Raw genomic sequence first — 21,200 nt, forward strand, 5'->3', positions numbered from 1 at the left:
CTTGGAATATGGTGTAAAATGAAAACAACAGTCATTATATTTAGTATAATCTGACAACCTGAAGAATCATATGCATAGCTCCAGGAAAAGGAAAGATTCAAGTCAGTGTCTTTGTAAAGTTATACCTATGGCATGTTGCTGGACAGAATGGAGAGCACTATACTTTGTTATTGTTATGCCTGTTCAATGGTGTTCAATGGTGACATTGAATGGTTAATGGGATGCGGGTTAATGTTATTCTATCTCAATGTAAATTGGTGAAGGATCGAACTGGAGCCAATATTTAAACACTTTTATAAGCATTTATATACAGAATTAGACATTACGACGGTGCACCTCCTGATCAAACAACCAAGTTTCAGTCTATGTCTACTTATAGGGCACAAATGCAAGCCCAGTAAATGTCCATTAGCTACATACAATTTAACACATCTGTGTAAAATTAACAATGGTCATTCTTTATTTCAATGAGAAAAATTAAACATGGTGAGAGGAGAATCTCAACGCCAACCTATCCTGTTGCATGAATATGTGACCTGTTTTGACAGAAGCGATCGTACTAAAAAAAAGAATATTCAAATATATACCTCTTCAGCTTGCATCATTTTAAAAACTTCTCCAAATTCAGAGTTTTCACCAGTTCCAATCACAATGCCCTGGACATAAGAAACAAAAGATTTCACGTAAGCACATAATATAAATGCAGATTTGTAGCAGAATCCATCGACTCCATTGGTCAAATGCAAAACTGATTCTGAACGGATTTTGTAACCTTTGGAATGGTTTTGCTGGACTTGAGCAGAAAAACATGTTTTGTAAGATGGTCGTGGAGGCAGACATTTCAGAATAACTATCTTTCAACCCCTTCCTCCATCAGTCCTGCACAGAGATGACAGCTTGCATAATAAAATTTGAGTAACAATGTGAACCATGTAAGATGCTATACTGATGCCATATCATTCTACACTATTCTGGTGAGACAGTTATGAACAGATTTAATACAGAACAGTATAATGGAATTGATCCGGATCAAATTTAAGAATTTTCTGCAAAATAATTCATAAATGTCAGCCAATCTGGATTTGGAGAGAAACCAACTTCACCAACCTTACTGATTCTGCAGAGTGGGACTTCTGGTGGCATGTGAGAGCAGGTCTCACAAAAGGTGGCTCCTGCTAAGGTCTCGGTATTGCGATCCCGTGTGCCCGTGTTTTAAGGCGTTTTTGGGTGCTAATCCAGTAGATTGGTGAGGAGTTCGAATAGGTTTGTTGAGGAATGTCAAAATCCTGGTCGAAGAATGCTCTGAGAAAGAAAGCCCTGACTGGGAGCCCGACAAAGGAATTCGGGGGCGAAAAGATGGCGGCCACACCCATCACGCTAGAAACGTTGGCTGGAGTGATGACGCAGGAGATGGATAAGCTTGGCAGGCATATGGATGGCCAACTCTAGTGACAAGGGAGGGAGATTTGAGAATGGTTCAAAGCCACCATTGAAGAGGTGTTGGGCCCGGTACAAGAGCAGTTGGGCGAGTTGCCGAAGCTGAAATGGAGCGAGGGGAGATCCTCATGCTTGTTGAGGCATGAGGACTAGCTTGTATCGTGAGATGCTGCTCATGTCAGACAGGAACAAGGGCCTGAAGGCCAAAGTGGAGGATCTGGAGAATAGGTCGAGACACATGAACCTCAGACTGGTGGGGTGCTGGAAGGAGTGGAGGCCCAAGGCCAACTGAGTATTTCTCAGAAATATTCTCTCGATTGGATAAAGTGTTCCCCACGCCGGAATTGGACAGGGTGCATCGGGCCTTGCCGCAGAATTTTGCGGCAGAGGGAGCCTTTGTGGGCGATGATTGTCCGATTTCAGTTACCAGAAGACGGACTGGCTCCTGAAGTGGGCCAAACGAGTCAGAGTATCGATTGGACGGGCACATGGTGCGCATATACCAGGACATTGGTATCGAGTCGGCAAAGTGGCAAGGTGCTTTTAATAAGGTGAAGGCGGTGCTGTATAATAAGGGGTGGTCTATCCAGCGAGGGTCAGAGTCATGGTGGACTTGAACGATCATTATTTTGACATGTCGGAGCGGGCTGAGGCCTTCATCAAAGACAAAGGACTGGGACTGGCTTGAGGAAGATTGGTGGGATGTGTCAGTTGGGATGGGGTGACCGTAAGTATTGCAATAAGGTATGTTACGATTTTGCTCTTCTTTATTCTTGGAAGATGATGGGGGGATTTTTTCTTTCCTGGAGACCGAGGTTATGGGGAATGGTAGAGCAGGGGGTCTGATATGGTAATTGGAAGCACATGAAAATATGGTGGATATGCTGGGATTGGGACATAGTGGTAGGGAGTATGGGCCAAGGGGACCTAGCAGCGACCAGGGATTGTTTTTGTCTCACCCAGGGGGTGGGGCAGGCGGCCATCTTAATGGGTCTGGGGCCTAGAAATTGGTGGAGAAGGTATGCTGTATCATGGTGGAAATGGCCAACCCGAGGGTGAAGGGGGGAGGGGAGGTTAGAGGCCCCGACAAGGTTAGTCACTTGGAATGTGCATGGCCTGGGGGTGTCTGGTAAAAAGGGTGAAGGTGTTTGTTTATTTATGGAGTCTGGGAGCCGACGGGGTGTTTTCACAAGAGACTCACATTCGGGAACAGGCTAGGACTAGTCTTCAGAACGCCTGGGTAAGCCAGGTGTGTCACTCGGGACTTGATAGTGGGGCCCAGGGGGGATAGCAATTTTAATTAATAAAAGGGCTCGGTTTCGGGTGGATATGGTTACCGTGGATCTGGGCAGAAGATATGTGATGGTGGTAAGGTCATTAGAGGGAAAACAGCTGGTTTTAGCGAATGTGTATGCCCTGATTTGGGATGGTGAAGCATTTATAAAACGGTTGTTGGTTATGGTGCCAGATCTGGACATCCACCAATTAATTTTGAGGTGCGGGGGTGATATAAACTGTGTGTTGGATCCGAAGTTGGATAACTCTAGGCCAAAATCATTGGCCCTGGTTGGGATGGCGAAGGTATTGTCTGCATTTATGCAGGAGGCGGGAGGGGCAGATTATTGGAGGTTTATGTATTCTGGGGGAAAGAAGTCCTCTTTGGTACACAAGGTGTATTCGAGGATTGATTATTTTATTATGAGCCGGGGTCTTCTGGCTGGGGTGAGGAAGGCTGAGTGCTCGGCTGTGGTTATTTCTGACCATACCCCACATTGGGTGGACACGGTGTTGGAAGTCGGTTGGGAGTGACGATTGGACATTGGGTTGCCGGTGGATTTGGCGTTTTGTGAGATGACCTCGAGGGCCATACGGGAGTACGTGGAACATAATGATAACGGGGAGGTTTCACCCTCGATTTTGTGGGAGGGATTGAAAGTGGTGATCTGGGGAGAGACTAGCGCTTGCTTAAGGCACATGTGGATGGGGAGATGAGGGTGGAGGGACAGAGGCTGGTGGATGAGATTCTGAGGGTGCACCGTAGGTATGCGAGGGACCTGACTCTGGAGCTTTTGGTATGTACGAAAGAACTGCAATGGCATTTCGGGTGGATAAGGCGGTGTGGCAGTTGAGGTGGGCAAAAGGGGTGGTTTACGAGTATGGGGAGAAGGTCAGTTGTCTTTTGTGCACCAACTGAGGCAGCAGGAGGCAGGCAGATGGGAGATTGTTCAGGGATCTGAAGGGTAGGAGAAGGTGAATGGGGTGTTCAGCACCTTTTATGAGAGGTTATATAGGTCAGAGCTGCTGGAGGACGAATTAGAGATGGCGGAGCTTTTGCGGAGCGTGGAGTTACCCAAGGTGCGGGAAGAACTGCGGGATGAGTTGGAGGTGCATTTGTCCCTGGAGGAGATTCAAACAGAGTTTAAGCAGATGCAGGCGGGGGTGGCACCGGGGCTGGATGGGTTCCCAGTGGAATTTTATAAGACGTTTTTAGATCAGTTGGGTCCATTGTTGTTGGGTATGTTCCGGGACTCCTTTGCACGGAGCACCCTTCCAGGGACACTGGGGCCGGCATCCATCTCGCTGTTTCTGAAGGACAAGGACCCCAGAGGGTGTGGGTTGTATTATCCGATCTCCCTGTTAAACGTGGATGCCAAGTTGTTGGCCAAGGTGTTGGCATTAAGATTGGAGCCTTGCCTCCCAAAGGTAGTGGGGGAGGATCAGACAGGGCTTGTGAAGGGATGGAGGTTGTCGTCGAATGTGCGCCAGCTGCTGAATAAGGTGATTATCGCTGCAGCTGGGCCGGTGCCAGAGATAATTCTTTCGTTGGACACGGAGAAGGTATTTGACCGGGTGGAGTAGGGGTACCATTTCGCAGTGCTGGAGGAGTTTGGATTTGGCCCTGGTTTGTGTCGTAGGTGCTGTATGTGGCTCCCTTCGCTCGTGTTTGTACTAACACCATGAACTCTGGACCCTTTTGGTTGTATCGGGGTATGAGGCAGATGTGTCTGATGTCTGCCTTGTTGTTTGCATTGGCAATCGAGGCCTTGACCATGCGTTGAGGGTCTTCAATGCATGGAGTGGGATCGTTAGAGGTGGGATGGAGCACTGGGTGTCGTTTTCCATTAACAATTTACTGCTGTACGTTAGGGACCTGGGGTTATCCATGGAGAATATTATGGATATTTTGCATTGCTCTGGGATCTTATTAGGCTACAAGTTGAACATAGGGAAGAGTGAATATTTTGAGGTGGGTGCACCAGGGTGGGCAGCTGGATTGGCAGGGCGGGTTGCGGTTTCGGTTGGCGGCGACTAGTTTCCGACACCTAGGGGTCCAGGTGGCGGGGGATTGATGGCAGATTCCGAGGTTGAATTACAATGGCCTGGTGGGTAAAGTTAAGGCAGAGGTGGGATAGTCTCCCGCTATCGTTGACGGGTTGGGTCCAATTGGTTAAGATAAACATCTTGCCGTTGTTTCCCTATTTATTTCAGTGCCTCTCAGTGATTCTGCCTAAGCCATTTTTCCTAAACGTCGACTGGCTTATTTCCAGTTTTATCTGGGTGGGTAAGGCCCTGAGGATTCGGAGGGGGTGTTCCAGAGGGAGAGACAGGTAGGGGGCTTAGCATTGCCAAATTTGTTGTGTTATTATTGGGCAGCCAACACGGAGAAGGTGCTGGGGTGATGTAGGGACCCGGGGTAATGTGGGGACCCGCGGGTGATGTGGGGGCCCGGGGGCTCTCTGGGTTCAGGTAGAGCCGGAGTCATGTAGGGGAAACGTTTGGGAGCACTGGTAATGCTGCCACTTCAGTTGGCACTGGCAAAGTACTCAGCGAATCCAGTGGTGGTGGCCCCTTTTAAAATAAGGAGGCAACTCCGCCAGCATTTTAAGTTGGTGTCAGCTTCAAGGCTGGCTGCCATTTGTGGTAACCATCTATTTGAGCTGGCTGGCTGCCTCATTTTGTGTGTGGAGGGAGAGAGGGTTGGAGAGAGTGGGGATTTATGCTTGGTGATGCGGTTTGCCAGCTTGGAGGAGCTGAAGGAGAAGTTTGTGCTGGTGGGCTCGGACATGTACAGGTACCTCCAGGTGAGGAGTTTTGTTGAACGTTTTTTGGGGGGGCTTTTCTGGTGGTGCCGCCATCTTCCTCGTTGGAGCGAAATTCTCTCCTGTGCGGAGTGGAAGGAGGGCAGTACATCAGGAATGTATGCATGGATAGCGGGGAAGATACGGGGCAAAATTCTCCCCTACCTGGCGGGGCGGGGGGTCCCGGCGTAGCGGAGTGGCGCCAACCACTCCGGCGTCGGGCCGCCCCAAAGGTGCGGAATTCTCTGCACCTTTAGGGGCTAGGCCCGCGCCAGAGTGGCTCTCGCTCCGCCGACTGGCACCAACGACCTTTGGCGCAACGCCGGCCGGCGTCAGGGCTGGCCGAAAGGCCTTCGCCGGCCGGCATGAGTCCGCGCATGCGTCGGAGCATCAGCGGCCGCTGACGTCACCACCAGCACGTGCGCGGTAGGGGGGTCTCTTCCGCCTCCGCCATGGTGGAGGCCGTGGCGGCGGCAGAAGAAAAAGAGTGCCCCCATGGCACTGGCCCGCCCACCAATCGGTGGGCCCCAATCGTGGGCCAGGCCACCGTGGGGGCACCCCCAGGGTACGATCCCCGCCGCCAATCCCGCCGGCACAGAGGTGGTTTAAAACACGTCGGCGGGATTGGCCTGTCAGCGGCGGGACTTTGGCCCGCCAATCGGCGCGGGGGGCACGGCGACTGGCGGGGCGTGATTCCCGCTCCTGCCGATTCCCGGGTGGCAAAGAATTTTGGCCACGGCGGGGGCGGGATTTATGCCGGCCCTGGGCGATTCCCCGACCCTGCTGGGTTGTCGGAGAATTCCGCCCATGATGTCAAACTGGGGCTGTTGGATGAGGGGGGGGGAGGTGTCTGGCCTTTTTCTGATTTGATTTGTAAAGATATTTGTTGATGTGTTTGGTAGTTTTGTTTAAAATGTTCATAGAATCCTCCTAAAATCATAGAATCCCAACACGCAGAAGGAGGCCATTCAGCCCATCAAGTCTGCACCGGCCCTTGCTCGAATAGAGCATCCTCGCCAGGCCCAATTCCCCGCTCCTATCCCCGTAACCCCACCTAACATTTGGGCAATATTAGCATGGCCAATCCACCTAACCTGCAGACCTTTGGACGGTGGGAGGAAACCGGAGCACCCAGAGGAAACCCACACAGACACAGGGAGAAAGAGCAAAATCCACACAGGCAGTCACCCAAGGTCGGATTTGAACCCGGGTCCCTGGTGCTGTGTGGCAGCAGTGCAAAAAACTTAATAAAAACATTAAAAAAAAAGATTTTGTAGAAGTGACATCTTAAGTAAACCATCGAAAGCCCAGACTTCAAAGCATTTGCCAGAAGTTATTCTGCGTGAAATATCAGTAGTTCAGATCAAAGTGGTGAGAATTCAGGATAAATCCTGAAAACGGTTAGGACATGTCCTGAAGAGGAGAAGACGATGGATAACTGGGGGATGGATGTTGTGGAGTTGGAGGGTGGAGTAGAGGGGATGGTTGGACAACAGGTCATTTGGAGTGGAATGGATGCCTCAAGAGAACATTATGGTGAGCCTGCTATTTCCGAATTAAACAATTTTCAAACCCAGAATCAGTTGACTTTGAGCAGGCAATTCAGACACTGAAACTAGTTTGGGGAAAATTACTTAAGTGGGTGGAACAAAAGGCAAGTGAAATGTGAAGTAATGTGCACAAGGGTAAGTTTTTGCAGGGAGGAAAACATGAAGCACCATGAATGGTATCAAAATAACCAAAGATAACATTGAAGAATTAAGAGATCATGGTAACCGTGGGCGAAATTCTCCGACCCCACGCAGGGTCGGAGAATCGGCCGGCTGCGGTGTTAATCCCGCTCCCGCCAGGTTTTTTATTCTCCGAGCGGCCAAAAACCGGCGTTGTGCAAATCCCGCCGGCAGCCTCTGAGAACAGCTGGCGCCGGCGGGATTTCATTTAATTTTTACTGTCAACAAATCTCCGGCCCGGATGGGCCGAAGTCCCGCCGATGCGGCCACGGGTCACGTCGGCGAAAATCACAGTAGGTTTCTAACGGCGTCAACCATCATTCAGTTGGAGGGGGGTAGGGGTGGGGGTTAGGGGTGGGTGGGGGTGGGGGTGGGGGGGGGGTAGGGGTGGGGGGGTAGAGGTGGGTAGGGGTGGGGGGGTTGGGGTGGGGGGGTAGGGGTGGGGGGGGCAGGGGTGGGTGGGGGGGTAGGGGTGGGTAGGGGTGGGGGGGGTAGGGGTGGGGGGTTAGGGGTGGGTAGGGTGGGGGGGGGTAGGGGTGGGTTAGGGGGTGGGGGGTAGGGGTGGGGGTAGTGGTGGGGGGGTAGGGGTGTGGGGGTGATGGGGGGTGTGGGGGGGGGTGTGGGGTGGGTAGGGGTGTGGGGGTGTGGGGGGTGTGGGGGGTGTGGGGTGGGTAGGGGTGGGGGGGTGGGTAGGGGTGGGGGGGGGATGGGGGGTAGGGGTAGGGGGGTTGGGGTGGGGGCAGCGGCGTGCAGAGGGGGGGGCGACGGTGCGTTGGCCCCGGGCATCCATTGGATGGGGGCATCAGCAGATCTTCCTCAAGGCTCCCCTTCCTCCCAGCTGCCTTGTCTTTGTTTGAGAGAGAGAGAGGGAGATTGTGGGGACAGACAGAGAGAGAGAGACAGAGAGAGGGAGTCCCGTCCGTCCTCTGGCTGAGAGCAGGGCTTTGGTGAGTATATTGCAATCTGCCTAAACCCAGGAATATTGCCTGGTTAGAATGCAGAGGGAAATGCTGGGATCCCGGGGTGGGAGATGTGTCTGGATTTGTCTATTTCAGCTTCAGCCTCTGCGATTTCAGGTCAGTTTCACAACAACAGGAAAAACGCGCGGAGAGAGAGGGAAAAACTTTTGGCAAAGTTTCTGGGTTCTGCCTTTATAATTCACAGCGCAGAAAGGGTTCTGCGCTGTGAATTATCAAGGCACCTTTTCTAATCCTGGGGAGAAACAACCTTTTGAAGAGTCTGAGGAAACAAGCAGGAATTTGGATTAATTCTGCCTCCCCACCCCCTGGGCCTCTTTCTCCTCCTTTCTCCTCCCTCCCCCTTTCTCCTCCTTTCTCCTTCCTCCCCCTTTCTCCTCCCTTCCCCTTTCTCCTCCTTTCTCCTCCCTCCCCCTTTCTCCTCCCTCCCCCTTTCTCCTCCCTCCCCCTTTCTACTCTCTCCCCCTTTTCCTCTCTCTCTCTCACATTCTCTTCATCCTGCCCTTTGTTCCAGAGCTATTTGGTCCCACTGTGCACTGGCACAGATTTACAGTGCGGTTTAGGTTCTGTGTTTACCCAGGTGTGGGGGCGGGGAAAAGAGGGAGGGTTCGGCATTCCTCAGGGGCACTGCACTGATCCACCCCCCTCCGAAATCATCCTCCATCTATCCTCATCCATCCCTCATCCACCACCCCCCTACCCCCCACCCCCCCCACCCCCACCCCCCACCCCCCACTCAGCCCCCCCTACCCCCTACCCCCCCAACCCCCCCATCCCTCCAAACGTCGGGACTCTCTCTCTCTCTTCCCCCCCCCAAATGCCGGGGCTCTCTCTCTCCCTTTCCCCCCCCCCCCCAAACGCCGGGACTCTCTCTCTCTCTCTTCCCCCCCCCAAACGCCTGGACTCTCTCTCTCTCTCTTCCCCCCCCCCAAACGCCGGGACTCTCTCTCTCTCTTCCCCCCCCCAAATGCCGGGACTCTCTCTCTCCCTTTCCCCCCTCCCCAAACGCCGGGACTCTCTCTCTCTCTTCCCCCCCCCAAACGCCTGGACCTCGCTCTCTCTCTTCCCCCCCCAAATGCCGGGACTCTCTCTCTCTCTCTTCCCCCCCCCCCCAAACGCCAGGACTCTCTCTCTCTCTTCCCCCCCCCCCAAACGCCGGGACTCTGTCTCTCTCTCTTTCCCCCTCCAAACGCCGGGACTCTCTCTCTCTCTTCCCCCCCCCCCCCCCCCCCAACGCCGGGACTCTCTCTCTCTCTCTTCCCCCCCGCCAAACGCCGGGACTCTCTCTCTCTCTTCCCCCCCCCCAAACGCACGGGACCTCTCTCTCTTTCTCTTTTTCCCACCCAGACTCCGCGCGGGACTCTCTCTCTCTCTTCCTCCCCCCCCCCCCAAAACGCCGGGACTCTCTCTCTCTCTCTCCCCCCCCAACGCCGGGACTCTCTATCTCTCGTTTTCACCCCCCCCCCCAAACGCAGGTACTCTCTCTCTCTCTCTTCCCCCCCACGCAACGCCGGACGCTCTCTCTCTGGTCTCTTTCCCCCCCCCCAAACGCCGGACTCTCCCTCTCGTCTTCCCCCCCCCAAATGCCGGACCTCTCTATTCCCCCCCCCCCCACACCAAAACGCCGGGACTCTCTCGCAAAAAAACTCTCTCTTCCCCCCCGCAAACGCCGGGACTCTCTCTCCGCTTCTCCCCCACCCCCCCAATGCCGGGACTCTCTCTCTCTCTTCCCCCCCCCCCCCAACACGCCGGGACTCTCTCTCTCTCTTTCCCCCCCCCCCCCAAACGTCGGGACTCTCTCTCTCTCTTCCCCCCCCCCAACACCGGGTCTCTCTCCGCCCCCCCACCACACAAACGCCGGGACTCGCCACGTCCGCAGCGGGTGAAACTGACGCGTACCGCGTCAGTCCGCTGCTGGCCCTTTCGGGAACGGAGATTAACGGCTTAAAAGAAGGCCCCGATGCCGGAGTCATCCGCACCGCTTTTGCCCGCCGGAAATGGGCGTCACGCAGGTCTTCGGAGAATTTGCTCCTTGACTCTTTAAAGTGTTCACCCTGCAGAATAGGTGTTCACTCAGCACAGGAAACAAATTATGTTAGGCGGCTAAAACAGCAAAATAAACATTTAAGAATTCATAGTTAAGTCATATAATACTCTTGTACACACATAAAATAGGGTGTGAATCAAATTGGTAGCTGGCAAGCTCAAATGACATTAAGAAAGCAGCAATAAAGTAGGTCAAGAATGTACTGATAAACAAGCTGTAACTTCAGTGGAGTCGTAATGACAGTCGGATTGCTATTCCACTGAGACTTATTTTTTAAAAACTTCAGCTGTACCTATTTTCCACGACATTCCGCCTCGGGGCCGATGAGAAAGGTGGACTGCAGTGGGTTCCCGAGGTCCTATGTCAAGGGCAGCTGAGTCGAAGGCAAGGGTGACCAGCCCTTTTTTAAAACACTATCTGCCATGAAGCAGGTAGGTTTAAAGGTCCAGGCACTTTGAGAAGCCAGGGAGAAGGCAAGTGGGTGTGATTGTCGGTGGTGGTAGTGGGGAGGGGGGAATAGGGAAGAGAGAGAGAGAATCCAACCCAGACAATTACTGCCCCAATCCGCTTCCAATCATCATTGGGGGCAGCATAACAGCATAGTAGTTAGCACAATTGCTTCACAGCTCCAGGGTCCCAGGTTCGATTCCCGGCTTGGGTCACTGTCTGTGTGGAGTCTGCACGTTCTCCCCGTGTCTGCGTGGGTTTCCTCCGGGTGCTCCGGTTTCCTCCCACAGTCCAAAGATGTGCAGGTTAGGTGGATTGGCCATGATAAATTTCCCATAGTGTCCAAAATTGCCCTTAGTGTTGGGTGGGGTTACTGGGTTATAGGGATAGGGTGGAGGTGGGTAGGGTGCTCTTTCCAAGAGCCGGTGCGGACTCGATGGGCCGAATGGCCTCCTTCTCCACTGTAAATTCTATTAATCATGAAAGTGATTGAAGGGGTCATCAACAGTGCTTTCACCTGAAGGTGTGGAGGATTCCGCACCTTCCGGGCGGCCCGATGCCGGAGTGGTTCACGCCACACCTCGGCGCCGGTACGCCCCGCTCTGCCGGGTAGCGGAGAATCCCGGCCAGGATCTATGCACACTTGGAAGTGAATGGTCTTATTGGCAACAGGCAGGATGGTTTTGTACGAGGGAGGTCATGTCTCACTAATTTAATTGAGCACAGTAAGAAGTCTTACAACACCAGGTTAAAGTCCAACAGGTTTGTTTCAAACACGAGTCTTTGGAGCGCAGCTCCTTCCTCAGGTGAATGTTGATTCACCTGAGGAAGGAGCTGCGCTCCGAAGGCTCGTGTTTGAAACAAACCTGTTGGACTTTAACCTGGTGTTGTAAGACTTCTTACTGTGCTCACCCCAGTCCAATGCCGGCATCTCCACATCATAATTTAATTGAGGTTTTTTATGAGGTGACAAAAATGATTGACGAGGGAAGGGCTGTGGATGTTGTCTGCATGGACTTTAGTAAAGCATTTGACAAAGTCCCTCATGGCAGGCTGGTGCAAAAGATTAAATCACTAGGGGTCAGGGGTGAATTAGTTGAATGGATTCAGAACTGATTTGGCTATAGAAGACAGAGGATAGCAGTGGAAGGGTGTTTTTCTGAATGGAGGTCTGTAACTAGTGGTGTTCCGCAGGGATCAGTACTGGCACCTCTGCTGCTTGTTTTATATATAAATGACTTGGAAGAAAATGTAGCTGGACTGATTAGCAAGTTTGTGCATGATACTAAGATTGCAGGAGTTGTGGATAATGTTGAAGATTGTCAGAGAATACAGAGCATATAGATGGGCTGCAAAATTGGGTGGAGAAATGGCAGATGGAATTTAACCAGGACAAATGCGAGTTGATGCATTTTGGTAGATCCAATTCAGGTAGGAGCTATAAAATAAATTGCAAAACCATCAGGAGCATAGAGACACAGAGATCTGGGAGTGCAGGTCCACAGATCCTTAAAAGTGGCAGCACAGGTGGAAATGGTGGTAAAGAAAACATATGGCATACTTGCCTTCATAGGACGGGGTATTGAGTATAAAAGCTTGCAAATTATGTTAGTTATATAGAACGTTGGTTAGGCCACATTTGGAATACTGGGCGGAATTCTCCGACCCCCCCAGGAGGTCGGAGAATCGCCCGGAGCCGGCGTCAATCCCGCCCCCGCTGTGGCCCGAATTCTCCGCCACCCGAGAATCGGCGGGGGTGGGAATCGCGCTGCGCCGGTCGTCGGGCCCCCCACGGCAATTCTCCGGCCCGCAATGGGCCAAAGTCCCGCTGCTGACAGGCCGTTCCCGCCGGCGGGAATCAAAGCACGTCTGGTGCCGGTGGGATTGGTGGCGTGGGCGGGCGCTGTGGTCCTGGGGGGGGCGCGGGGCGATCTGCCCCGGGGGGTGCCCCCACGGTGGCCTGGCCCGCGATCAGGGCCCACCGATCGGCGGGCGGGCCTGTGCCGTGGGGGCACTCTTTTTCTTCCGCCCCGCCATGGTCTTCACCATGGCGGGGGTGGAAGAGACCCCCCTCTCCTGCGCATGTGCCGGTATGACGTCAGCAGCCGCTGGCGCACCGGCGTATACGCGGAGTTCCGCCGGCCAGCGAAGGCCTTTCGGCCCCGGCTGGTGGGGCGCCAAAGGCCGTTCGCACCGGCCGGTGGAGCGGGAGCCACTCCGGCGTGGGTCTAGCCCCTAAAGGTGCGGAGAATTCCGCACCTTTGGGGAGGCCCGACGCCGGAGTGGTTCACGCCACTCCGTCCCGCCGAGACCCCCCGCCACACCGGGTAGGGGAAAATACCGGCCACTGTGTCCAATTCTGGTCACCGCACTACCAGAAGGACGTGGAGGCTTTGGGGAGAGGTCAGAAAAAGTTCACCAGGATGTTACCTGGTATGGGGGGTATTAGCTATGAGGAGAGATTGAATAAACTGTGATTGTTCTCCCTAGAGAGACGGAGGCTGAGGGGCGACCTGATAGAAGTTTATAAAATTATGAGGGGTATAGATAGGGTGAACAGTTGGAGGCTTTTTCCCAGGGCAGAAATTACAATTACTCGGGGGCACAAGTTCAAGGTGAGAGGGGATTGGTTCAGTGGAGGTGTGCGGGGCAAGTTTTTTTTTACACAGAGGGTGGTAGTGGCCTGGAATGCACTGCCAAGTGAGGTGGTTGAGGCATATACGTTAGCGACCTTTTAGACTTATCTGGATAGACACATGAACAGGTGGGGTATAGAAGGATACAGGCATTTGGTCTAGATAGGACACATGATCGGTGCAGGCTTGGAGGACCAAAGTGCCTGTTCCTGTGCTGTATTTTCCTTTGTTCTGTACGCTGATTGGATTCATACCCAGCACAAAGTTGTGGTTATTGGAGCTCAACTAGGACATCACTGCAGGAGTTCCTCAGGGTAGTGTCCTAGGCTCAACTATATTCAGCTGCTTCATCAATGACCTACCTTCCATCATAAAGGTCAGAATTGAGGATGTTTGCTGATGATTGCACAGTGCTCAGCATCATTCATAACTACTCAAATACTGAAGCAGTGCATGTCCAAATGCAGTGCGATCTGGACAATTCCAGGATTGGACTGATGAGTGGCAAGTAACATTCGCACCACAAAAGGGCCAGACAATGACATCTCCAACAAGAGACTCTAACCATCGCCCCTTGGTCCATTACCGATGTGAGCAGCTCCACACGATCCCCAAAATGTACTCGAGGTTTGTATCTCAGTGTCAATGAAGAGCATCAGTAGGTTTAGTGCAGTAGAGACATTAAACAAAATGACTTTTATTTTCAAGTTGATAGCTAAATTGTCCATTTACGCATGTTGAGTCTTGCCGTTATAAAACTCAATACCCCTGTCAAGCAATACCATAGAAAGCATCCTATCTGGGTGCATCACTGCCTGGTATGGCAACTGCTCGACCCAAGGCAGCAAGAAAGGTCAAAGAGTCATGATCACTGCCCAGTCCATCACACGAACCCGTCTCCCATCCATTGACTCGATCTACACCTCCCGCTGCCTGGGGAAAGTGGGTAGCATAATCAACGACCCCTCCCACCGGCTTATTCACTCTTCCAACTTCTTCCATCAGGCAGGAGATACAAAAGTCTGAGAACACGCACAAACAGATTCAAAAACAGCTTCTTCCCCGCTGTTACCAGACTCCTAAATGACCCTCTTATTGACTGATCATGATTAATACTGCACCCCTGTATGCTTCACCAGATGCCAGTGTGTGTGTATTTACATTGTGGACCTTGCGTTGCCCTATTATGTAATTTATTTTAATTTTATTTTCATGTACTAAATGATCTGTTTGAGTTGCTCGTAGAAAAATACTTTCCACTGTATCTTGGTACACGTGACAATAAACAAATCCAACCCAATGACTAGAAAAAAAGAAGTGGAAATTTGGCAGAAATGAGTCAAGAGGAAGATTGTGGAAGTATTATAAATTTGTGTCTGAAATTGATCTAAGCTGACGCACAATGAAAGTCATTCAACTGATTATAGTCAAGAGGTTATTCACTTACCCACTACATACACAGCATATTATGTGCAGAGATTTAATAAGTGGCAGATATAAAAATGGAAGAGGTTTATTTCTTTGGGCTGGATTCGGCGATCCCCCAGCCGCAGTTTCTCGGCGTTGCGCCGTTCACCGGCAGTGGGATTTTCTCTTTCCGCCGCTTGTCAATGGGATTTCTCATTGAAGTCAGCCCCAGGTTGCCGGGAAACCTGGGGGTATTCCGCCGGCAGGAACAGAGAATTGCAGCGTTGGGAAAATTCTGGCTTTTACCTTCCTGCGTGGTTGGCACACTACTTACGTACTTTTTTTTAAGGAAAGAGTTTATGTGAGAGATCAACATTATTAGCAAAGCAAAATACTACATTGTTACATGAAATAATATTCCTTTGTTTTAAAGCACAAATTTGAATCTAACATGAGTTATGTTACAACACATTCACACATTCTTGCAGCGATTTCTTCTGCACCATCAATCGAGTGGGCAGAGAAAGACAAAATTAAGTTCAAGCTAAAAATGGAAGTGGATAATAAACTACATTGGGAACAGATAATAAATAATACAATTATTCAATACTGCAACATCTCAGAACCATTTAATACTTCTTGGGTGTGTGTTTACATTTTAACTTGATAGAAAAGCAATTTATTGAGACAGATACCTTTCCATTCCCACATCGTACCAGGGTTCCCATGAATGCAATGTTTTGAAGAGAAGTCAAATCCCCAGCTACTGACAAGGCTGCAGCGCCTTTGATACAAGCTTCCGACTCCCCTGTGAAACTTGACTCATCAATCAACAGGTCAACAGCCTAAATTTAAAATCAATAAACCAGTCAGTTCAGACATATGGACAGAAACAAAACGTAACATTTTCAAAATGAATAGGAAGTATCTGTAACACTGAATTATGTACCTTACACTGCTGCCTTAACAAAGCTGCGTGCTATAAATTGCAATCCCAAGGATCTAAATAAAACTGTAAACATTTAATTAAATGTGCATTTGCACGGCAATTATAGTTCCTGCACGTCCATTCAAGTGTGCATTTCAGCTGCTCCTCTGGACTCAAATCCAACTATTTTGGTTTCACTTTTGTTTGCATTGCTCTTGAACCCCCTCTTAGGCTCCTCTCTCCCATATCATTCCTCACCTGTCACTTGGCGACGGTCCGCATTTCATTTCTTCCCTCTTCTGTACGTTGCCTACTCCCTGCTAGCTACCTTCAAATTCCTACTCCAGCCCATCACCATCAACTTAGGTTTACAAACATTTTTGTTGGCAAGTCGATATATTTAATACCATGAAGGATTTAGACAGAGTAAACAACAATGAATCATTTCCAGCAGCTGAAGGGTCCATCGCCAGAGTGTACAGATTTAAGTTGGTTGGCAAAAGAATCACAGGCGACATGAAGAAAATCTTCTCTACGCCCTGAGCGGTTAGGATTCCAAATTCACTGTTTGATAGGATAGAGAAAACAGATACACAGCCTTCAAAAGTTAAATGAAGAAAAAAGTTGCAAGGATGTGGGGAAAGAGCAGGGGTGTAGGACTACCTAGATTACTCTTCAAAGAACCAGCACAGACTCGAAAGGCCAAATGGCCCTCTTTTGTGCTGTACTATTCTATGACTATGATAGGGGCAGTATAAACACAATGCACCATCATAATATGTATTAAGTATATACAGTATATCAGTCCAGGAAGGGTTAAATATGGAACTAGTACAGTACCACCCACACAATGATGTAATGGGTCAAATGACCCAAGTCTAGAGGGCAGTCTTGTACTGGATAGAGATGCATATAAAGGCAAGACTAGAGACAGCCCCTACCTTAGGCCTTATTAGGCCTTAGGCCTTAGTACATGGTTATGAGTAGTTAATAAATACTTACTGTTAAACTATACAAGACTCAGAACTTCCTTGTGAGACCTATTAAACTACACACAACAGTATAAAATTAGTACACTTTACAGTCTTGAAGAGGAGGAATGGATGAGTGAAAAGGTGGAATAGGTAAGGAATAGTTTTGCAATTTCAGCAGGAATCCTGTTCAATGTGCTCTGGCTTGGGAATTTAAAAAAAAATAACATTAATACATCTGAACACTTCTGAATACAGTTTTTGGCGTAGTTCTAATAAGAGACTGAAAGGGGGAGGAATGTGGTAGCCTGGCCACTAAAGGGAGTGGGTTCCTGGGACCACATGACCTCAAGGCCAATCACACGTGAGCACACAAACCTCGGCCAATAGAGAGTTTTGTGCAGGGCCTTGGGAGCAGGACCCAGTGCAGTGTGAACCAGGGTGCTGAAGTGTTAAGACCTGTTATATATAGTGGTCTGTGCCCATTACTTTCTAAAAAAAAAAAAAATTTAGAGTACCCAATTCATTTTTTCCAATTAAGGGGCAATTTAGCGTGGCTAATCCACCTACCCTGCACATCTTGGGTTGTGGGGGCGAAACCCACGCAAACACGGGGAGAATATGCAAACTCCACACGGACAGTGACCCAGAGCCGGGATTGAACCTGGGACCTCGGCGCCGTGTGGCAACAGGGCTAACCCACTACACCACCGTGCTGCCCCAGTCTGTGCCCTTTACTTAACTGCCTTTGCCTTCCACCAATAAACCCCATTGTTAACTACTGACCCACTGCAAACTACATGGCCAGTGATTTGTCATCCCTACTTCTCTTCAGCGGTTCTACACCCAACAACTTGACCAAGGACACCGGGTTGAAAGCAATCCGATAGAGAGCAAAGAATTCACTACAGTGACTCTTAATGTACACCAACACAGAAAGAGAAGTCTCTAGATTTGCACCATGCAATGCATCAAGCAAAAGAACTGCGTTATTTACATGTGGTCCCAGACCTCCTGTGGTCATTCACAGCAGCTGACATCTACACATTGAATAGTAAACAACACGTAGTGTAAGATGATTCATATTCCAGTGGTTTGAACTTTATTACCTGTTAAACATGACGAATAACACAGCCATCATCAAGCTCAAGAGACATTTAGCCACACACAGCATCCCACAGGGACTCATGACAGACAGTGTTGGCCAATTCGTCACCACTGAATTTCAAAACTTTGCACAAATTTAGAACTTTGAGCCTATCACAAGCAGCCCTATATCCATAGTCCAATCGCCTGGCAAAATGTGCAATATGCTTAGCCAAGCAGCTTCTGGAGAAATGTGTCCACAATTGGGCAGATTATTATGCTGTACTCTTCGTGGGTGAAATTTACCACGACAGGGCCTACCCTAATCAGCAAAATGGCTCTTTTCCTGGCACACCAGGACCACGATTCCTACTCCCAAGGCTCTGCTGCAGCCAAAACCTCACACAAAAATGCAAGATCCCTCACGCAATGAAGATTGAGAAACAAAACACACTACGATCTAGATGTCCACAGCCTCTACCCTCTAACACCTGGTCAAATATTCAGGAACCAGACCGCACGTTGCCATGACCAGTTGCCGGTAGTACACAGCCTTTTCCCGCAACTGAACAACTACATGTTAGCCTCAGGCGGTGCCCATTATGTACACAACTGGGCTGTGTTCTCGACTCTCTGAAGTTTCTTGTGGTCTTGGGCCGAGCAGTTGCCATACCAGGCTGTGATGCAGCCCGATAGAATGCTTTCTATGGTGCATCTGTAAAAGTTGGTAAAGGTTAATGTGGACATGCTGAATTTCCTTAGTTTCCTGAGGAGGTATAGGCGCTGTTGTGCTTTATTGGTGGTAGTGTCAACGTGGGTGGACTAGGACAGATTTTTGGAGATGTGCACCCCCAGGAATTTGAAACTGCTAACCATCTCCACCTCGACCCCATTGATGCTGACAAGGGTATGTACAGTACTTTGCTTCCTGAAGTCAATGACTGACTCTTTAGTTTTGCTGGCATTGAGGGATAGATTGTTGTCGCTGCACCACTCCACTAGGTTCTCTATCTCGCTCCTGTATTCTGACTCATCTTTATTCGAGATCCGGCCCACTATGGTCGTGTCGTCAGCAAACATGTAGATGGAATTGGAACCAAATTATGTCAGGCGGTCATGTGTGTCACAATATACACCAGTATATCATGGTGCAGACACACACACTGATGGACATACAATAGGACCAATCAACATGCATAACACTGCAGCCAATCACCAGTTAGAGCACACTCACTATAAAGACAGAGGGCATCAGTTTTCCCGCTCATTCGGGATGCAGCCTTTCAGAAGTACAAGAGCTTATAGTTTACAGCACAGATTCTCAACATGTGCTGAGTGATCAGACTGGTTAGCACAGGCACAGGTCTTTAGTTAATCTAACATTGTGTTAACCCACAGTAAGAGTATGTTCAACAGTTTATAATTTAATAAAATAGTGTTGTACTATTTTAAGTGTTGGTGGCCTGTATGTGTTTCACAGATCCAGAGCACCCAACACATCAATGTGTGTACTGGAGTACAGCAGGGGGCTAAGTACGCTGCCTTGTGGGGCCCCGGTATTGAGGACTATTGTGGAGGAGGTGTTGTTTTTCATTCTTACTGATTGTGGTCTGTGGGACAGAAAGTCGAGGGTCCAGTTGCAGAGTGAGGAGCCAAGTCCTAGGTTTTGGAGCTTTGATATGAGCTTGGCTGGGAGTATGGTGTTGAAGGTGGAGCTGTAGTCAATAAATAGGAGTCTGATGTAGGAGTCCTTGTTTTTTTTTTCATAAATTTAGAGTACCCAATTCATTTTTCCAATTAAGGGGCAATTTAGCGTGGCCTATCCACCTACCCAGCACATCTTTGGGTTGTGGGGGTGAAACCCACGCAAACACGGGGAGAATGTGCAAACTCCACACGGACAGTGACCCAGAGCTGGGATCGAACCTGGGACCTTGGCGCCTTGAGGCTGCAGTGCCACCCACAGCACCACCGTGCTGGCCTGTAGGAGTCCTTGTTGTCGAGATGCTCCAGGGATGAGTGCAGGGTGAGGGAGATGGCGTCTGCTGTGGACCGGCTGCAGTGGTATGCGAATTGCAGTGGATGAAGGCATTCTGGGAGTATGGAGTTGATGCGCTTCATGACCAACCTTTCGAAGCACTTCATTACGACTGATGCCAGGGTATAAGTCAGACGAACATTTTGATTTTGATTCTGGTACTGATTAGGAAGTGATGATAAACAGTTGTTACCAAGTGGACCCGTCACTATTTGAACTTGAGCAACAGGCAAGCAATTCTTCCAAGACAAGGAAAATAGATAGCAAACTGGAAGAATTGGGCCTTGCTAGAAGTAACTTGTTACTTCCTCTTGTAGTAAACCTATTGCTATTCTCTTGAGATTAATGAAGTTCTCAGAGCAGGTTTGCTTCGAAAGAAAGGGTTCCTGACTGCATGACCTCAGTTGGTCAGGATGAGGAAAGTAGGGGCTGTGAAGTGATACCAGCGAGAGGTTGGTTGAGCCACATCCTTCTGAAGGTCTATAGCATCTCTTCGAGGTAGCAGAAGTGGATAGCAAGAGAGTTGAAGTAATTGGCAATCAATTCCTTTCGATTGTTAAGAGGATTGGATTGGATTTGTTTTTTGTCACGTGTACCGAGGTAAAATGAAAAGTATTTTTCTGCGAGTAGCTCAACAGATCATTAAGTACATGGGAAGAAAAGGGAATAAAAAAAAATACATAATAGGGTAACACAAGGTATACAATGTAACTACATAAGCCCCGGCATCGGGTGAAGCATACAGGGGTGTAGTGTTAATGAGATCAGTCCATAAGAGGGTCATTTAGGAGTCTGATAACAGCGGGAAGAAGCTGTTTTTGAGTCTGGTCGTGCATGTTCACAGACTTCTGTATCTCCTGCCCGATGAAAGAGGTTGGAAGAGTGAGTAAGCCGGGTGAGAGGGGTCTTTCTGGCCGCTTTCGCCAGGCAGCGGGAGGTGTAGATGGAGTCAATGGATGGGAGGCAGGTTTGTGTGATGGACTGAGCTGTGTTCACGACTCTCTGAAGTTTCTTGCAGTCCTGGCCGTGTCGTTGCCATACCAGGCTGTGATGCAGCCAGATAGGATGCTTTCTATGTTGCATCTGTAAAAGTTGGTACGAGTTAATGTGGACATGCCAAATTTCCTTAGTTTCCTGAGGAAGTATAGGCGTTGTTGTGCTTTCTTGGTGGTAGTGTCGACGTGGGTGGACCAGGCCAGATTTTTGGAGATGTGCTCCCCTAGGAATTTGAAACTGCTAACCATCTCCATTTCAGCCCCGTTGATGCTGACAAGGGTGTGTACAGTATTGCTTCTGGAAGTCAATGACCAGCTCTTTAGTTTTGCTGGAATTGAGGGAGATGGATGGAGAACCCTTAAGTGGTTCTGTGCCCACAGATGTCAGCAAAAACCATCAAGTTCGTAGAGTCAATAATGTA

General features: G+C 49.9%; 1 protein-coding gene across 2 annotated transcripts in view; it reads right to left on the reverse strand.

The window, feature by feature from the left end:
* LOC119971145 (calcium-transporting ATPase type 2C member 2-like) overlaps positions 1–21,200 on the reverse strand; it is a 138,242-nt gene that overhangs the window by 59,053 nt on the left and 57,989 nt on the right. For both annotated transcript variants that reach the window (XM_038806318.1, XM_038806317.1), the window contains exons 8-9: positions 15,456–15,605; positions 588–656 (exon numbers count right to left, since the gene is read on the reverse strand). In XM_038806318.1, the coding sequence (XP_038662246.1) occupies positions 588–656; positions 15,456–15,605 (219 nt within the window). The remainder of the gene's footprint in view (positions 1–587; positions 657–15,455; positions 15,606–21,200) is intronic.

This window comes from Scyliorhinus canicula, chromosome 9, assembly GCF_902713615.1.
Source record: "Scyliorhinus canicula chromosome 9, sScyCan1.1, whole genome shotgun sequence".
Taxonomy (NCBI): Eukaryota; Metazoa; Chordata; class Chondrichthyes; order Carcharhiniformes; family Scyliorhinidae; genus Scyliorhinus; species Scyliorhinus canicula.